Source organism: Thamnophis sirtalis, unplaced genomic scaffold (assembly GCF_051295495.1).
Source record: "Thamnophis sirtalis isolate CommonGarterSnake01/CBP01778 unplaced genomic scaffold, rThaSir2_p1.2 scaffold_4, whole genome shotgun sequence".
NCBI lineage: Eukaryota > Metazoa > Chordata > Lepidosauria > Squamata > Natricidae > Thamnophis > Thamnophis sirtalis.
This window is the reverse complement of record NW_028261384.1, coordinates 8,308,885-8,324,443: the sequence shown is the minus strand read 5'-3', so window position 1 is coordinate 8,324,443 and position 15,559 is coordinate 8,308,885. Positions and strand designations below refer to the sequence as shown.

The 15,559-nt window shown below is 39.1% G+C and overlaps 1 protein-coding gene across 7 annotated transcripts in view; it reads right to left on the bottom strand.

Moving 5' to 3' along the window:
- LOC106545622 (sodium channel protein type 5 subunit alpha) overlaps positions 1-15,559 on the bottom strand; it is a 351,125-nt gene that overhangs the window by 245,687 nt on the left and 89,879 nt on the right. For all 7 annotated transcript variants that reach the window (XM_087712437.1, XM_087712436.1, XM_087712435.1 and 4 more), the window contains exons 4-5: positions 8,897-8,987; positions 5,102-5,230 (exon numbers count right to left, since the gene is read on the bottom strand). In XM_087712437.1, coding sequence (XP_087568563.1) covers positions 5,102-5,230; positions 8,897-8,987 — 220 coding nt within the window. The remainder of the gene's footprint in view (positions 1-5,101; positions 5,231-8,896; positions 8,988-15,559) is intronic.

The following is a 15,559-nucleotide window of genomic DNA, read 5'->3' as shown; positions in this document are numbered from 1 at the left end:
GGAGTCAGTTTCCAAGCATCTGAATTTTGATCACCTGGAGATGCAGCCACAGTCATAAATGTGGAAAACAGGCATGTTCCTTTTCTCAGTGCTGTTGTAACTTTGAATAGTCAGTAAATGAATTAAGGACTTCCTGTACTGAACATTTTCCACTGGAACTAACAGCCGACTAGTCTCAAAGTGCTGAACCTTTTAGGGACTTAGCCTATTATCTAAAAACAATCTAGAACGGCACCATAGTCCTCTTCTATGAACTTGACTAGACTATGGCACATAAATCTGCATATTTGTAACTTCTCTTGCGGGAGCTGCACTGGCTGCATATCTGCTTCTAGGTGCAATTCAGGGTGCTTCAAGTCCTACATAGTCTGGGAACTGCCCTGTCCTAAGAACCAAGGTAGGACCAAAAAGAAGGGCCTCCTCCATGGTGGCTCCCTTCCTGAGGAACATCATCCCTGCAGAAATAAAATTGGCCCCCAGTTTGACACTCCTTAGAAAAGCTTTGAAGACATGATTTGGCCAATGGGCTGGTAACCTCAGGGTGATGTGGAGCCTATAAAGTAGTTGGTTTGACTATTATTGTTGGGGGGGATTGGTGGTTCATTGGGTATTGCTTTGGGGTTCTATTTCTGTAATCTGCCCAGAATCACCATGAGTAAGTTGGGGGGGTGGGTGGGATATATTTTCTTAATAAATAAATAACTTTTCTAGTAGCTTAGATGGGCAGGAAAGGTCTCACCTGCCAACTCAACTATCAGGTGCCAGTAGTTATCAGGCTAGAGAATACACTCCCTCATGGGGCACATTTTATTCCAACTCTCCCAATATGAAGGAAATCTAATACATTATTTTATTAATTAAATTTATTAATTTTCATTAATGCGTAATATGCATTTCTTCTGCCAAGCTTTAAAGCATTAACTACTCTAGCAACTTATTTTATTTGGATCGATTTTTCTTTTTCTACTTTGTATTTCTTGTTATTACTGTATAAGCTTTACTAAGTCTTGGAATAAACAGAAAGGCAGGGTTTAGGTTCAGCAACAAGTAATAAAATACAGTTACTTCCGTCAAGAATGAAGCCAGAGAACAGGCAGAAGGATGACACTTGCATTGTGAAGTCATCATGTGAACAATTATGTACACACTTCCTGACATCTAAGACAAGGGCATAATTGTCCCCTACAGGTTGTTGTCCCATCTGAGTTATTCTGAAATGGATTTTGCTCATCTTATAGCTTCTTTGGTCATTAGGCTTGAATTTATCCTATTTCCTCAATCATCGTACTTGAACTCAGCTGATGAGAAAAACATCAGGTCTTGGGGAGATAGATAACTCACGTCGAGTGAGGAAATAGTATTTTGCTTAGATTCCCGTCTATGTGTCAGATCAGGAGAGAGCACTTAGCCTTGGAGAGCTGCAGTTGCTATAGCAACAGCTATAAGGTATTTGGTTAGGACTAGCGCTAGGGTGAATGGTCGCGGTACATTTTGTACTACCTACAAGGATGGCTGGTTCACTATCTGGAGGAGTGCAGAGAAGAGCAACAAAGATGATCAGTTCATTAGGGGAACCAGAGGCTAAAACATATGAAAAATGATTGCAGGAATCGAATGAACAGAAGGTGACAGGATAGCAGCGTTCCAATATTTAAAGGGCTGTCACAAAGAAGAGTAGGTCAACCTATTCTGCAAAGGACCCGAAGGCAGGATAAGAAGCAATGGATGGAAACTAATCAAGGAGAGATCCAACTTAAGAGAAATTTCCTGACATTGAGAACAGTTAACCAGAGGAACAGCTTGCTTCCAGATGTTGTGGATGCTCTATCACTGGAAGTTTTCAAGAAGAGATTGGACAGCCATTTGTCTGAAACAGCATAGGGTCTCCACCTTGAGCAAAGCTTCTAAACAATAGGGGCAATTTAACAGAAGAAACAATGTCATAAAAATGGTGGTCCATCCACAATGTTTTCAAACAGCTATTTGACAGCAGTGGTTAAAATCTACTATATATATGAAGTGTAAGCACTTATGGGCTTTTTACAACCTGTGGACTTCAACCCCCCCGAATTCCTTAGCCAGTATGGCTCACTTAAGGAATTGTGAAAGTTGAAGTTCAGAGGTTGTAAAAGGACCATAGTTGACCACCCCTGGTGTAGCTGAATGAGATGTTTATGTTCCTATGGTTAGGTTACTACTATGTTACATGTTATTCATGTAAGATTGTGGGATTCAAGCCCATTTGGTCATTTTCCTGAAGGTTGACATAAATTGAATTTACATAGAACTGATATTTATCTACACCCAACCAAACTAAGGTAAGGAAAACCCCCACAAAAATTGGAGCTGTGAAATCAAGAAGGAAAAGAAAAGAGATAGGGGAAGTATTGAGAAAAACTGTAAGAGAAAAACTGTAACTAAGAAGGACAAATATATTTAGTAGGGGATATGTAACTCCTTTCCCAGATACAAGAGTTATACAGCCTTTCTAACACAGAGAGACATGATTTCTTAGACTTTAGGAAAGACTTGGTACCTCAAAAGTAGGATCTGGGATGATGTCACTATTACCGACTCCCAGTTGTCCCAGTTCAGCTGAACTGGTAATGGTGGCTGTGGGGGGGGGGGTTCTGCCCACCCACCCAGACACTTCTGCGCATGCACATGGGTGAGAAAACCGATAGTAAACTGGTTAGGAACCTACTACTGGATTTCTTAGCATTTGCTATTTTAGACTTGTTATCTTACTCTACCTAATGTTGGGCCTGATTTTTTTCTACAGGTTATTATGCTAAGTTATTAGTTGAATCTTTAAAAATGAAAGGCTGTGTCCATTGCAATTCTGGCTAACCAATTTTAATATGAGAAAACACAGAGGACAAAGAGGGAAGTAACTGCAAATAAAAGGCAAAGGATAAAGTCTCAGGATCCAATCGGGGTTTAGTCACCAGGATTGGAAAATTATTCTTCCAAGCTTTTGGAAACAAGCTGGACCCATGTATCTCTCTCCAGAATGTATACTATAGGTAGCACAGGTAGTCCTTAACTTACAACATTTTGTTTAGTGACTGTTTGAAATCACATCAGCACTGAAAAAAGTGACATAACTATTTTTCACACTTACGGCCATTGTAGCATCCCTATGGTCACATGATTTACATTCGGGTGCTTGACAACTGTCTCACATTTATGACGGTTGCAGTGTCTGGAAGGTCATGTGATTCCCTTTTGCGACCTTCTGACAAGCAAAGGCAATGGGGAAACCTGATTCATTTAACAACTGTGTTGATTCGTTTAACAATGTGGGGAAAAAAAGTCGTAAAAAGGGCAAAATTCCCTTAACAAATTTCTCACATAACAACATACATTTTGGGGTCAATTGTGGTCTACCTGTATTTATATGGTGCCTGGCTGTGTGCGACATTTAGTTGTTAATTCACTTAGTTCAGTTTAGTTTACTTCAGTCAGTTAGGAATTACTAATTTAGCTAGTAATTCCTCACGGGCTTGTTGTTGCAGTCAAACTCAAGAATCTTTATCATTCTCACAGTGGTCTTGCCAAAGTTATAGCTGACTGCCTTTTGCAATTCAGCCACAGTCCATCTCAATGAGGTGTCGTGTCTGGCAAAGAGGAATAACATTGACATGACAAGGCAAAGTGCACCATAGAAGCAGGATTTTAATGAAGGTTTGATAAAGCTTTGAAGGTGGACGATGGGACATCTGGCTAAATTAGTTGTTTTGCTTTGATGCATGTCCAGAAGTTCCAAAGGAAAAAAATTCCATGCCCCTCAAATTTGTACTCACTGAAATTTCTGATCTCACCTCCCAGTCCTGCACATTTAAAAAAAAATATATTCACTCTGGTTTAAAGAAGTTATTGTTCCTAATAGGGATTTTAATCCCTTTCATTTGAAAGATCTTCTGAATAGCCCTATGTTCAGTTGATTCTCATAGAGTTGCAGTGGATTTGGTGTTAAGGTTTTAGGATATCCCGCACTTAAAGTACAACTGTATTCACCTATAGGTCTAAACTGTGATTTCTTTGTTTTATTGAGTAAACCACAGTTTGCTTGCTTCACATTACAAATAAGCCAAAACCAGCAAGCCACATGATGATTTAGTACAATATGGGAACCATGATAGGCATAAACTCTTTCCTGTCATAGGTACAATTTCATAGATAGGAGAGATAAGGATTTATACCAATTTAGCAGTGAAGGTTTTTCCAATATAGTGCTGAAAACTACACCAAGAGCTATCAAAAAGGTTGAATCATGGCAACTGGACAAAGCTTCATCAGTCAAAATAAAAAATTAATTAAGCAGATAGTCAGATAGTCGTTGGAATGCACCAACTCTTGCTACACCAACTACAGGGGTCTCTCCCCAAAATGTATTGCAATGTGTCAATGAAGACTCAATCACTGAGATAATTTCTATGCCACAAATTTATAGCAGCATTTTAAACAGAGGGATTTTGACTGTAATCCTCTCCTTTTAAAACTACATTTCCCTATACATTTGTTTCCGAATGGATACAGAAGCCAAGCAGGTTGGAAATTGCTAAGAAATCTATTTAAAGAATCTGGTCTAGACTTCAGAAGAAGAATCATCTGAAACTTGACACTCTGTCAAAGTGTTAGAGAAAAGATGCCAATAGCTAAGTCAGCCTTTAACATGCGCCAAATGTTAGGATGCACTATTCACTGTGGCTGATATTATTGTTCCTAGTAAAAGTGCTCTGGAATATGTTTCATTTAATTATGAATTTCCTTTGTAGCAAGTTACTCATTTTACTTAGTTAAATAAGTTGCCAGCAAAATCTAAAGCACCATCCCCAAGCATGTGCTTGTCAGATGAGTTGGGATGACCAATTCCCTATGCTGACTAGGGATTTTGAGAGATGTTGTTCCAGGCTATCTGGCGAGAAGAGGAATAGCTGATCTAAAGAAGTTAATTCACTTCTTTCCCAAAATGATCAATACAGAAAATTAATTCTTTAGAAAGGCATGGGTGAGCAACACATATTATCATATCATAAAACTTCAATAAAGCTCAGTCCAGGGAGATGGAGGGGAAAAATACAGTAAAGTTACTTACGCCATGATGATAACAGAAAAATCCAGCCAATTCCAGGGGTCTCGAAGGAAAGTGAATTCAGTCATACAAAATCCTCTGGCCAGTATTTTTATCAATGACTCAAATGTGTAAATGGCAGTAAAAGTTTGCCTATAAAGAGTTTAGAGTCCAAGAAAAAGAGTGAGAATATTAGCAAATGGCAGGACAGAAAAAAATGCATAAATATACACCGGTCTTTCAATATCTAGTGAACTGCCTAACCTAATAGCCAGAAAAACAGAATAAAAGAGTTGGAGAACAGGTGGACTGACTTTTCTTTGTGGCAGCCCCTCAAATATTGGAACGCTGCCATGCATTCAGCTCCCGACACTACCTAAAACTATGCTTGAAATTGTCACTATAATTATTCTCTCCGTATACAAACAGACATGATAATATGGAGGTTTTTAAGAAGAGACTGGATATCCATTTGTCCAAAATGGTAGAGCAGAGAATTAAGAGTAGGAATAACCTCCAACTATGTTATTCTGTTATTCTGTATAATATATTTATGAAAATGCTGCTACCATATTCCTCACCATGTTTCCATCTCTGTTCATCCTTAGTTTTAACCTAGAGCCTGCCAGCCGCTCTGGAACTACAATTCCCAATATCCTTTGTCACTGGCCATGCTGTTGTCTAAGGTTGTTAGGAGTTCAATTCAATAACGCCTATAGGAACTCACGCTTCAAAATGCTTTTAATTTAATTGAAGCTGAGATTGAACAATTTCTTTCAATGGACATGGTTGTAATTCCATTATAAACAGGCTAGAAGTGCTGAAAATCTATTGTTAATTTATTTTTGTGCTGTAATATTTTCACTGTGATTTTTTTTGCTACTGGCAAAGCTAATGCAGCTGTGTAATTGAGATTTGGCTTGCTGTTCCACTGGTGCTGATCGTCTAGTCGCTTAACCAAAACAGAAGCGGATTGACTACTAACTGAAACTCAGCAGCTCCTGATTTGCCACTTGAACACAACCACACAAACATTTGCAGCAAGCTGACCCACTTTTCAGTATGGGCAATTTGGCAATAAATGAAAGTGAGCTGTAGGCTAGGTTGCATTGATTCCTACTATCACTTTAGTATGAATCTTCCCTATATTGTGCCTTCAGGATATTTTGGACTTCAACACCCATTTACCCCGGCAAGGTCGGTTTGGAAAGCATAGCAGCATGTTGTCCATACATCATAAAAAAACAAGTTGAAGACGACTGCCATAGTTAGGAATAAAATTGAAAACATGATTTTGCAGAACAGCAACTTTCCCTATCTTCCCTATCTTCCCTATCACCACTGTTCATCCTTTTGACCCAACAGTAGATAACCATCAATTATAGTTAGTATTTGATTTTCTTCACTGTGAACTCTTTTCACCATCATTTTCAAGTTGTTGTTGATGTTCAGTTGCTAAATCTTGTCCGATTCTTCATGACTCCATGAATCCATAGCATGCCAGCACCTCCCTGTCTGCCCAAATTCATGTTCATTGTGTTGATGATACTATTTAATCATCAACTCATCCTCTGCCATCTCCTCCTTTCTTTCCCAACCTTAGGGTCTTCTCCAAGGATTCCTATCTTCTCATTTGGTAGCCAAAATATTTGAGCTTCAGCTTTAGGATCTGGCCTTCCAAAGGACAGTCGGAGTTGATTTCCTTTAAGACTGACTGATTGGATCTCTTTGCAGTCTAAGGAGAGTCTCTCAAGAGTCTTCTCCAACATCACAATTTTCATTTTCAGGTACCATGCCCCAAAAAGGGTTTTTTTAAAAAATAATAATACAAGAAATACCTCACATCAATTCTATCTTGAATTTACACAACTGCAAAAGTTTGCTACTCCTTTTACCCAATCTTCTAAATCAGCTTTCTCCAAAAGATTTCTTCTAGCTACACCTTGACTTCGAGTCCCAGAATTCCCCATCGGCATAATAAAGCAGGATGTAGAATTCTGAGAGTTGCAATCCAGCAACACCTCTGAGGGACATGGGTGCTTTAGAAAGAGGAAATATAAATAAATAATATGTAGAGGCTGCATGTGTATTTGTATGAACAGGAAGTCCTCAACTTAGGACAACAATTTGGCCCAAGACAGTTGTTAAGTGAGTTTTGCCTCATTATATGACTTTTCCTTCCACAGTTGTTAAATGAATCTCTGCAGTTGTTAAGTTAGTAACACAGTTGGTAAGTGAACCTGGCTTCCCCATCAGAAAGTCACAAAAGGCGATCACATAACTCCTGGACAATGCAACTGTCACAAACATATGCCAATTGCCAAATATCTAAATTTTGATCATGTGACCACGGGGACACTGCACAGGTCATAAGTGTGAAAAACAGACTTAAATGACTTTTTCAATGCTACTGTAAGTTTGAACAGTTGCTAAACGAATAGTTGTTTAGTCAAGGACTACTACTTGTATACTATGCCTGTGAGAAACGCAACAAGGGCAGCTTTTAAAAACCGATCTTGATCTCATGCAACTGTAAATCCAGTTAATCTTCCAAAAGAGGAGAGAAATATGCCCCGTTTTACAGGATTTTCACTGCGCCTGGAAGTTGGGACTGCCTCTAAGATCCTGTCTGGAAGAAGGGCATTTTGTCCTCTTTCCTTCTGGCGCCCATAGTGAGGAGCAGATGGCTGTGTTTATCATCCATCAGTCAAAAATAAAAAGTGTGTTCTGGTTGGTGCAATGAGCCACACTAATTGTTTAATGCACTGCACTTAGATTAAGCCTTTGCATCTGGTATCCATTTCAGTAAGAACTTGCAGAAGTGCAGGCTTGGCGTACCGAACCTTCATACAAGAGGTAAGTTTCAGAAGTATTTATATATACAAATCCAAATTGTTTCATTCTGTCACTCCAGCATTACCTATTGATGAATAGATAGTCAGAGTTGATCCTTATCCAATTCTGCAAAAAAGTATTTCTAATGTCTGGCAGAGGGATGTGTCTCTAACCCCAGCAGTGACTACAAGTAGTCCTCAGCTTACAACAACAATTTACAAACTCAAAATTTCCATGGCTAAGCAAGGCAGCCATTAAGTGAGTTTTGAAAACCATTTTTTGGTGTTTTTGCCGTTATTGGTAAGTGAACCACTGCAGTTGTTAAGTGAATCATGTGGTCATTAGATGAATATGGCTTCTCCCATTGACTTCGCTTGTTGGAAATTGGCTGGGAAGGATACAAATGGTGATCACATGACCCTGGGACACTGCAACCATCATAAATACACGCCAGTTGCTAAGTGCCCAACTTTTGACCACATGACTATGAGGATGCTGCAATGGTCATATGTGTGAAAAATGGTCATAAGTCACATTTTCAGTGCTGTTGTAACTTTGAAGAATCACAAAATGAATGGCTGTAAGTTGAGAACTATCTGTAGTATATTATCTGCAGTATGCACTTTCCAAATTCCATTAAGGGTAAGTGTGTTGTTAGCCTTTAGATTACAAACTTCTCTGAGAAAAGTCCACTTCTCTAAAAGCTATATAATTTATCTGAATCAATTGTGTTTTGTCAATGCACTTGAGGTACACTCTGACAAAACACAATTTAATCATATATTTTAATAGATACTAATTCCATTTTAGTTTTCAATAAATTTTGAATTTATGATTTAGCATCCCCCACACTAGAGAATATAAATAAGGTGGTTACAAGAACATGGACAGTTCTCACATGCCCACTTCCCAACTTAAATTATATACAGCAGGAGTCTATTATGCAAATTCAAACAGAAAATAAAGTTCTGAAAAGATACTTACTCCACGTATTTATTCCACGGAGGCAGTTCGGACCACGCCATGAATACACAGTTGGTTAAAATAGTGCACATAATAAACATACTGAATAATGTGGAAGTATGAGTTAAGGAAATAACTTTAAAGGAGTTTTGAATTTTAAAAACATTTTTAAAAATGAGCTCTTCACACTTTTACTGTTATGGCTCTGCAATACTTTTCCTGTTTCACAGCTTTTATTCATCCTTTCCATAAATAAAATGCAACGGTTGGATTTGCTATAGACATATGTACAGTATGTATGTATGAGTACAGATATGCAAAGTTATACAGATATAACTTAGGTTGAAGTTTACAGAAAAACACATAGTCAAGAGAATAATTCTTAAAGCAAAGTCAGTGATCAAATATTGCAAATATTATCTAGTTGGTTATTGAATATTATTCGATATGTTTTTATATATACAAGCTTTTCTCAAATGAAATCATTTCTTTCAGGAAAAAAAATACCTGTAGTATTTATATCATTAAGACCTCTGCTCTCTCTGGTGAATTCAAATGTGTATTTATTTTATTTTATTAAATTGCTGGTGAACTTCTGCTCTAAGAATCCTTCAGATTTGGCCATTATGGGTTAATTGGTTCAGCAATATCAGGAAGGTCTGACAGATACATATTCAAGTGAAACTTAAGACCTGGTGATTAATTTTTTTATGATCTATCATTCAAGTTCTAATAAATCTATTGCAACCAGGAAGAAAGGAAGGAAGGAAGGAGGGAGGGAAGGAAGGAGGGAAGGAAGGAGGGAAGGAGGGAGGGAAGGAGAGAGGGAGGAGTTTATTGTCAATTGACCGTATCAAATACATAAAACTGATACAAAAATACAAGTTGATACAAGGAAAACAACAAAACATGTTCATAATACACTGTGACCCCTACAGTTAACTCCAGTCTGATCTACCTATTCAATTCTCTTCAAAAGGATCTTTGAAATGAAACATGTAATCTTACTGATCAGAAATCCTTGATGCTCTCTGAATTTGGTTGTTTTCTTTCAGGTGTTTCGTTACCCAAACTAGGCAACACCATCAGTGCTAAAAGGGTTTGCACTTCTAGCACTGGTGATGTTATCTAGTTGGGTAACGAAACATCTGAAAGAAAACAAGCTCAGAGCGCATCAAAGACGCTTCGTTTCAACTCTGAGCTACAAATATTCTCCTTTATCAAAATACACTTTCTTTTCAATAGAAACTGTAAGTTTCCTTTTTATTGCAGCCTAAAAAAATCATGTGTAGATGAAGTTGAATCCAAATGTATATTTTCAGTAAAAACTGATTTTCCTACTCCCAAAATGTTCCTAGGGGGAAAAAAAGGGGGGGTAGAGCCTTACAAAATAGCCAAGATTAGATTCTCTTAAAATACATTTTAATAAGGTCCATGTTGAACGGGAACACAGGTGTGGTGCTGCCAATTCAGCATAAAAAGAAAATGAAAAGGATTCATAAAGAAGAAGAAGAGGAGGAGGAAGGAAGGAAGGAAGGAAGGAAGGAAGGAAGGAAGGAAGGAAGGGAGGACCAAGCAAACAGAAGCCTGCTTAGGAGAATAGGGTTCTCTTTCACAAATGATTATAAGTGGCACCCTAACTAGTGATGCAATTGGTATATAAGAGGCCTTGGATAAGGAAAAGTGACAGTTCCCTGCCCCAAGTAACTTACAACCTAAATTTAGAATAGAAAGATGACAGAAGAAATAGGAAATAGATAACAGAGGATGAAGGTAAGAATGTACAGTGTGTGTGTGTGTGTGTGTGTGTGTGTGTGTGAGAGAGAGAGAGAGAGAGAGAGAGGGAAGGAGGGAGGGAGGGAGGGAAGGAGAGACAGAGAGAGATCGAGATCTTCCCCAATGTGGTGCCCAGCGGCAATTTGGGGACTTTTCAATTTCTTTATAAGCATGATAACTCAATGAAAGTGATGGGACTGCACCTGCCACATATGAACAACCAGATCCACATATGAACTGTTCAATTAGGTACTTCAATCCTCCTGTCTATTTCACAGGAATCTTTTCAGACGGGTGGCTTGGGAATTCAATGGCATTCAGGGGGAGGGTTGTCAGACCTTGCCCTCTTGTGCTTCTGCAAAGATTCCAGACTAATTCCCCCTTTGACTCCTCCCCTGGCTCAGCCAGTCTCTCTCTGGATGGTATAGCCCTGTACATTGTTTAAAAATATTGCAGTTTCTTCTCTTCTTCCAAAAGACACTTGAGTTGTTGGATTAAAACTTACTGGTCTAGGGAAGATAAGGACTAGCCTCCTGTAAAGTGGCATGCTGTAACTGGTTACATTGTCTTAAAAGGCTAGACCGAAAATGTAAAATGGGGCAAAACTCACTTAATAACTGTCCAAGAAATTTTGGACTCAGATGTGATTGTAAGGTGAGGACTACCTATAACTTGGTATTTACCAAGAACTGTTGACAATATCAAAGCAGCCCTGTGCCCTATTTAATTATTCCCAATTTGGCTTAATTAATCAGTGGCCACATCCATCTGCCCACATGTCCTGACTTCTTTTTATACCTGATCACACATAAAATGAAGCTGGATTATGGCCTTCCAATCTTCCATCCCACCCAAATCAAAACCCCACTATCTACAACACAATTATCTCAATGGCTGAAAGGTGAACTTTTAAGCAGGGGTATGCCTTTCCTTTGTTGGGGGAAGAAATAGAAGTAACCGGATATTATTTTTTCCTGCCCAATATCTACTCTCAGAAACCCACTGGGTTGCTAACCTAGCCTGCTAATTCCCACATGAAAACTTAGAAACTAGTAATTGGACTCAGGAGTAAAAACAGTAATCAAAAACATGTTATTCCCCTGGGATCTATCTCTCCCGATGAATAGCTGTAGAGAATTGCAGACGGCCAGCATCACTTTCTGCCATCATGTCTTGGTGAACACTTATTTTTATAATCTAGGTAAGAAGTTAGAGATTTGAGGTCCCAACTCAGCTCCTGGGGAGTGAGTCTCTCACTTTTTTTACTCTTCCCAACAAAGGAAGTCACTTTCCTAACACGCCTTTCTCATTGGTGAGAAAATAGGATATCAGAAGGAAGCAAAATGATTGCAACTCCTGTAGGGAAAATGGGAAGAAGTCAGTGTCCTTGTGGGCAGAGAAGTCGGTATCCTTGTGGGCAGAGAAGGATTAACAAGCACATTATTTGAAGCTGATTGCCAAAATCGGTGTCATCTACTCTTTATGTTGAGTTTAGCTCCAAATATGAAATAACTGTCAAACACCAGGGGACTCAGGCGGTTCAGGAAGTTCAAATCGGCATAAAAATTTATTGTGAGCTCTTTACAAGAATCTGACCAACTAGTCATTAAGAGAAATGAGTGGGAGATAAGAGAGGTCTTTAGGGTGGGCTGCTCTCTTGCAGGCATGCAGGTACTCAAGACTTACAATGCGTTTTACAATAACTGCGATTCAGAAATGCATTCTCATTAAGGATACACACAATATTTATTTTAAATAAAATATTAAACACCATTCTCTCTTCCTTCCATTCTTCCTACAAGACAACTCTTGACCATGAAAAGATTAGCCATTCTAATCAGCAGCTAAGCAACAACATTCAATCACAAAAGCTTAAAGAGGTACAGGTAGTCCATGATCTACGACCACAATTGAAACCAAAATTCCTGTTGCTAAGTGAAACAGTCATTAAATGGGTTTTGATCCATTTTACAACTTTTTTGAGACAGTTGTGAATTGATTTATTACAGTTGTTACATTAGTAACACGGCTGTAAATTGAATTTGGCTTCCCCATTGACTTTGTTTGTCAGAAGGTCGCAAAAGTTGGTGATTCTGGGACACTGCAACCATCAGACATATGTGTCAGTTGCCAAGCATCCAAATTTTGATCACGTGACCATGAGGATGCTGCAAAGGTTAGAACCATAAAAAATGGTCATAAATCAGTGCCATTATAACTTTCAATGGTTACCAAATGAATGATTGTAAGTCAAGGACTACCAGTATCAACTAGAGCCGTGGTGGTGCAGTGGTTAGAATGCAGTACTGCAGGCTACGTCTGCTGACTGCTGATAGTCAGCAGTTTGGCAGTTCAAGTACCACTGGCTCACGGTTGACTCAGCCTTCCATTCTTCCGAGGTGGATAAAATGAGGACCCAGATTGTTGGGGGCAATAAGCAGATTCTGCAAACCACTTAGAGAGGGCTGGAAAGCACTGTGAAGTGGTATATAAGTCTATTGCTATTGATCTTATAGATATGGAAGGACTTCAAAAGTAACTGAGTCCAGGCTAATGCTGATGAAGGAACCTTATGTTCCTTTTGACCATCCTGACAAGTTGTTATTCTCCATGAAAGATTATCTTACCTTGTAAGATCATTTGTGTCAACATCAATACTCCTAGCAGAAGAAAGTTCTTAGGTGGACTCAGAATAACAGAATTGGAAGGGACATTGGAGGTCTTCCAATCCAATGCCCTGTTCAAGCAGGAGACCCTCTATGATTTCAGACAAAAGGTGTCCAGTCTCTTCTTAAAATCTCCAGCATTTGAACACCCATAACTTCTCAAAGAAAGTCATTCTACTGATTAATTGTTCTCACTGTCAGGAAATGTCTCCTTAATTGCAGGTTCATTCTCTCTTGATTAGTTTCCACCCATTGTTTCTAGTCCTGCCTTCAGGTGCTTTGGACCCCTCTCTTCTTTGTGGGAGCCCCTCAAATATTGGAACACTGCTATCATGTCACCCCATAGTCCTTCTTTTCACTAGACTAGACATACGCATTTCCAGTTAATGTTCATCGTATGCTTTAGCCTCCATCTTGCCATTCAACCTCCTTACCCTACCATCCAAACCAATAGAATTTACTCCATCCGCTACCTGACAGCCCTTAAATCTTTCATGACAAATGTCATAAAATTAAATCACATCTCCATGCAAAGCATAAGCCATTGTATCAGGCCTTCTGACCGGAATGCAAGATCTATATAAAGAAATGTAAAACTGACCTTGGGGGAAGATATCAGAGAATCTGCTTGCATAGTCCAGAGACAGAGAGAAGCTTAAAAAGATACTTAAAATAACACAGCCTTGATATTGCTTGGTGTAACATGGGACAGAGAGGAATCTGGAAAAAATTTTGAGATCCTTTTATTCAACCTTACTAAACAACATTCCTGGAATCCTTAATGCCTTCTTCTTGACATATCCTACCTAAAGGGTTGACACCTACCACAATATTGTTAGATTTCCCCATCACTACTAATTCTAAGCAAAATTTTTACACCTCTCTGTTCACTGTTGTGTGCACATCACTTTCTTGAGCCAGTCAGTGTTCTTTCTAATTACCCAGTAAATGGGAGCTAAAATGACACATGAATGGTTGTTAAGTGAATCTGGCTTTTGCCATGGCTTGTTGGAAGCCAGCTGGGAAAGTTACAACTGGTGCACACCACCCTGGGACCGTGCAACTATCATAAGTACAGGTCAGTTGCCAAGCATCTGAATTTTGATCAAGTGACCATGGGAATGCTGCAGCAGTTATAAGTGTGAAAACTGGTGATAAGTCACTTTTTTCTGTGCCATTGTAACACTGAACAGTCATTAAACAAATGGTTGTAAATCGAGGATTACACGTACTCAGTAATTCAATTTCTTTTTATTCTTCAGTTGTCGGGATGATCATTCAGGGCCAGGAAAAAACAAAGATAAAATCCCGATTGGTGCATGGTGCCCAGGTGAGTAGCAAAACTTCCACTTAGGGCAGGGGTCCCCAATCTGGGAGCTGAAGTTCACAAAGCCGCCAAGGTTGGAGTCCCTTGCCCGAAGAGTAATGATGAAGATGAGGCACAGCAACCTTTTTCCACTTGAAGAGAGGAGTAGATATTAAGATGTGAGGAGCAAGACAGGAATTATTTTTAAAAGGGAGCCATCTATCCTGCAGCTGCAAAGGAAGCCTGGACAATCACTAGCCTCAAATTGTATAGTGTCTGCTGCTTGAGCAGAGGGTTGGACTAGAAAACCTCCAAGGTCCCTTCCAGCTCTATTCAGATTTAAGTGCTACTGAACTGTCTTTGTAACATTTCCCCTGGACTTGAAGTCTTGAGTCTAAGAGGATTTTATCTTCATTGTTCTGTGATGAAACAGCAGCCTGCACAAGAGGCAGACGGAGCAGAATAATGAGGGCGGTGTTGTGTTGTCATGTTGTAAATCCCACCCCTTTTATACATGCACACATATACAAATAGAGTGAAGATTACAGCACAATGGTGTCTCGTTCTGACTAAAGCAGCAGGATCTTCAAGACACATTCCAGTTCATTTATTTTCTTATTATGCTATGGAACAATAAGCATTGCAAAGGAAGGTTTGCTCAAAGAAAAAAAAAAGAGTTCAGAGATATATTTTTTTAACAGTAGAATTGAGGGAGGGTCACTGCTGGGATATCGCCAAAGCCTGATTGGTCCAGAGACTGAGGGAAATTTCTTTTATGCTTCGTCATTCCCTGTTGGTTCCCAGTTTCCCCTCAGTCTTTGGTCCAAACACTGGTTTTGGTTCCCCCGAGGAGATATTTATTCAAGATTTCTCGGTTCTGGATTAATTTGGCTAATTGACTTACTTAAATTCAACTAAATTACAAATTGAGCTGCT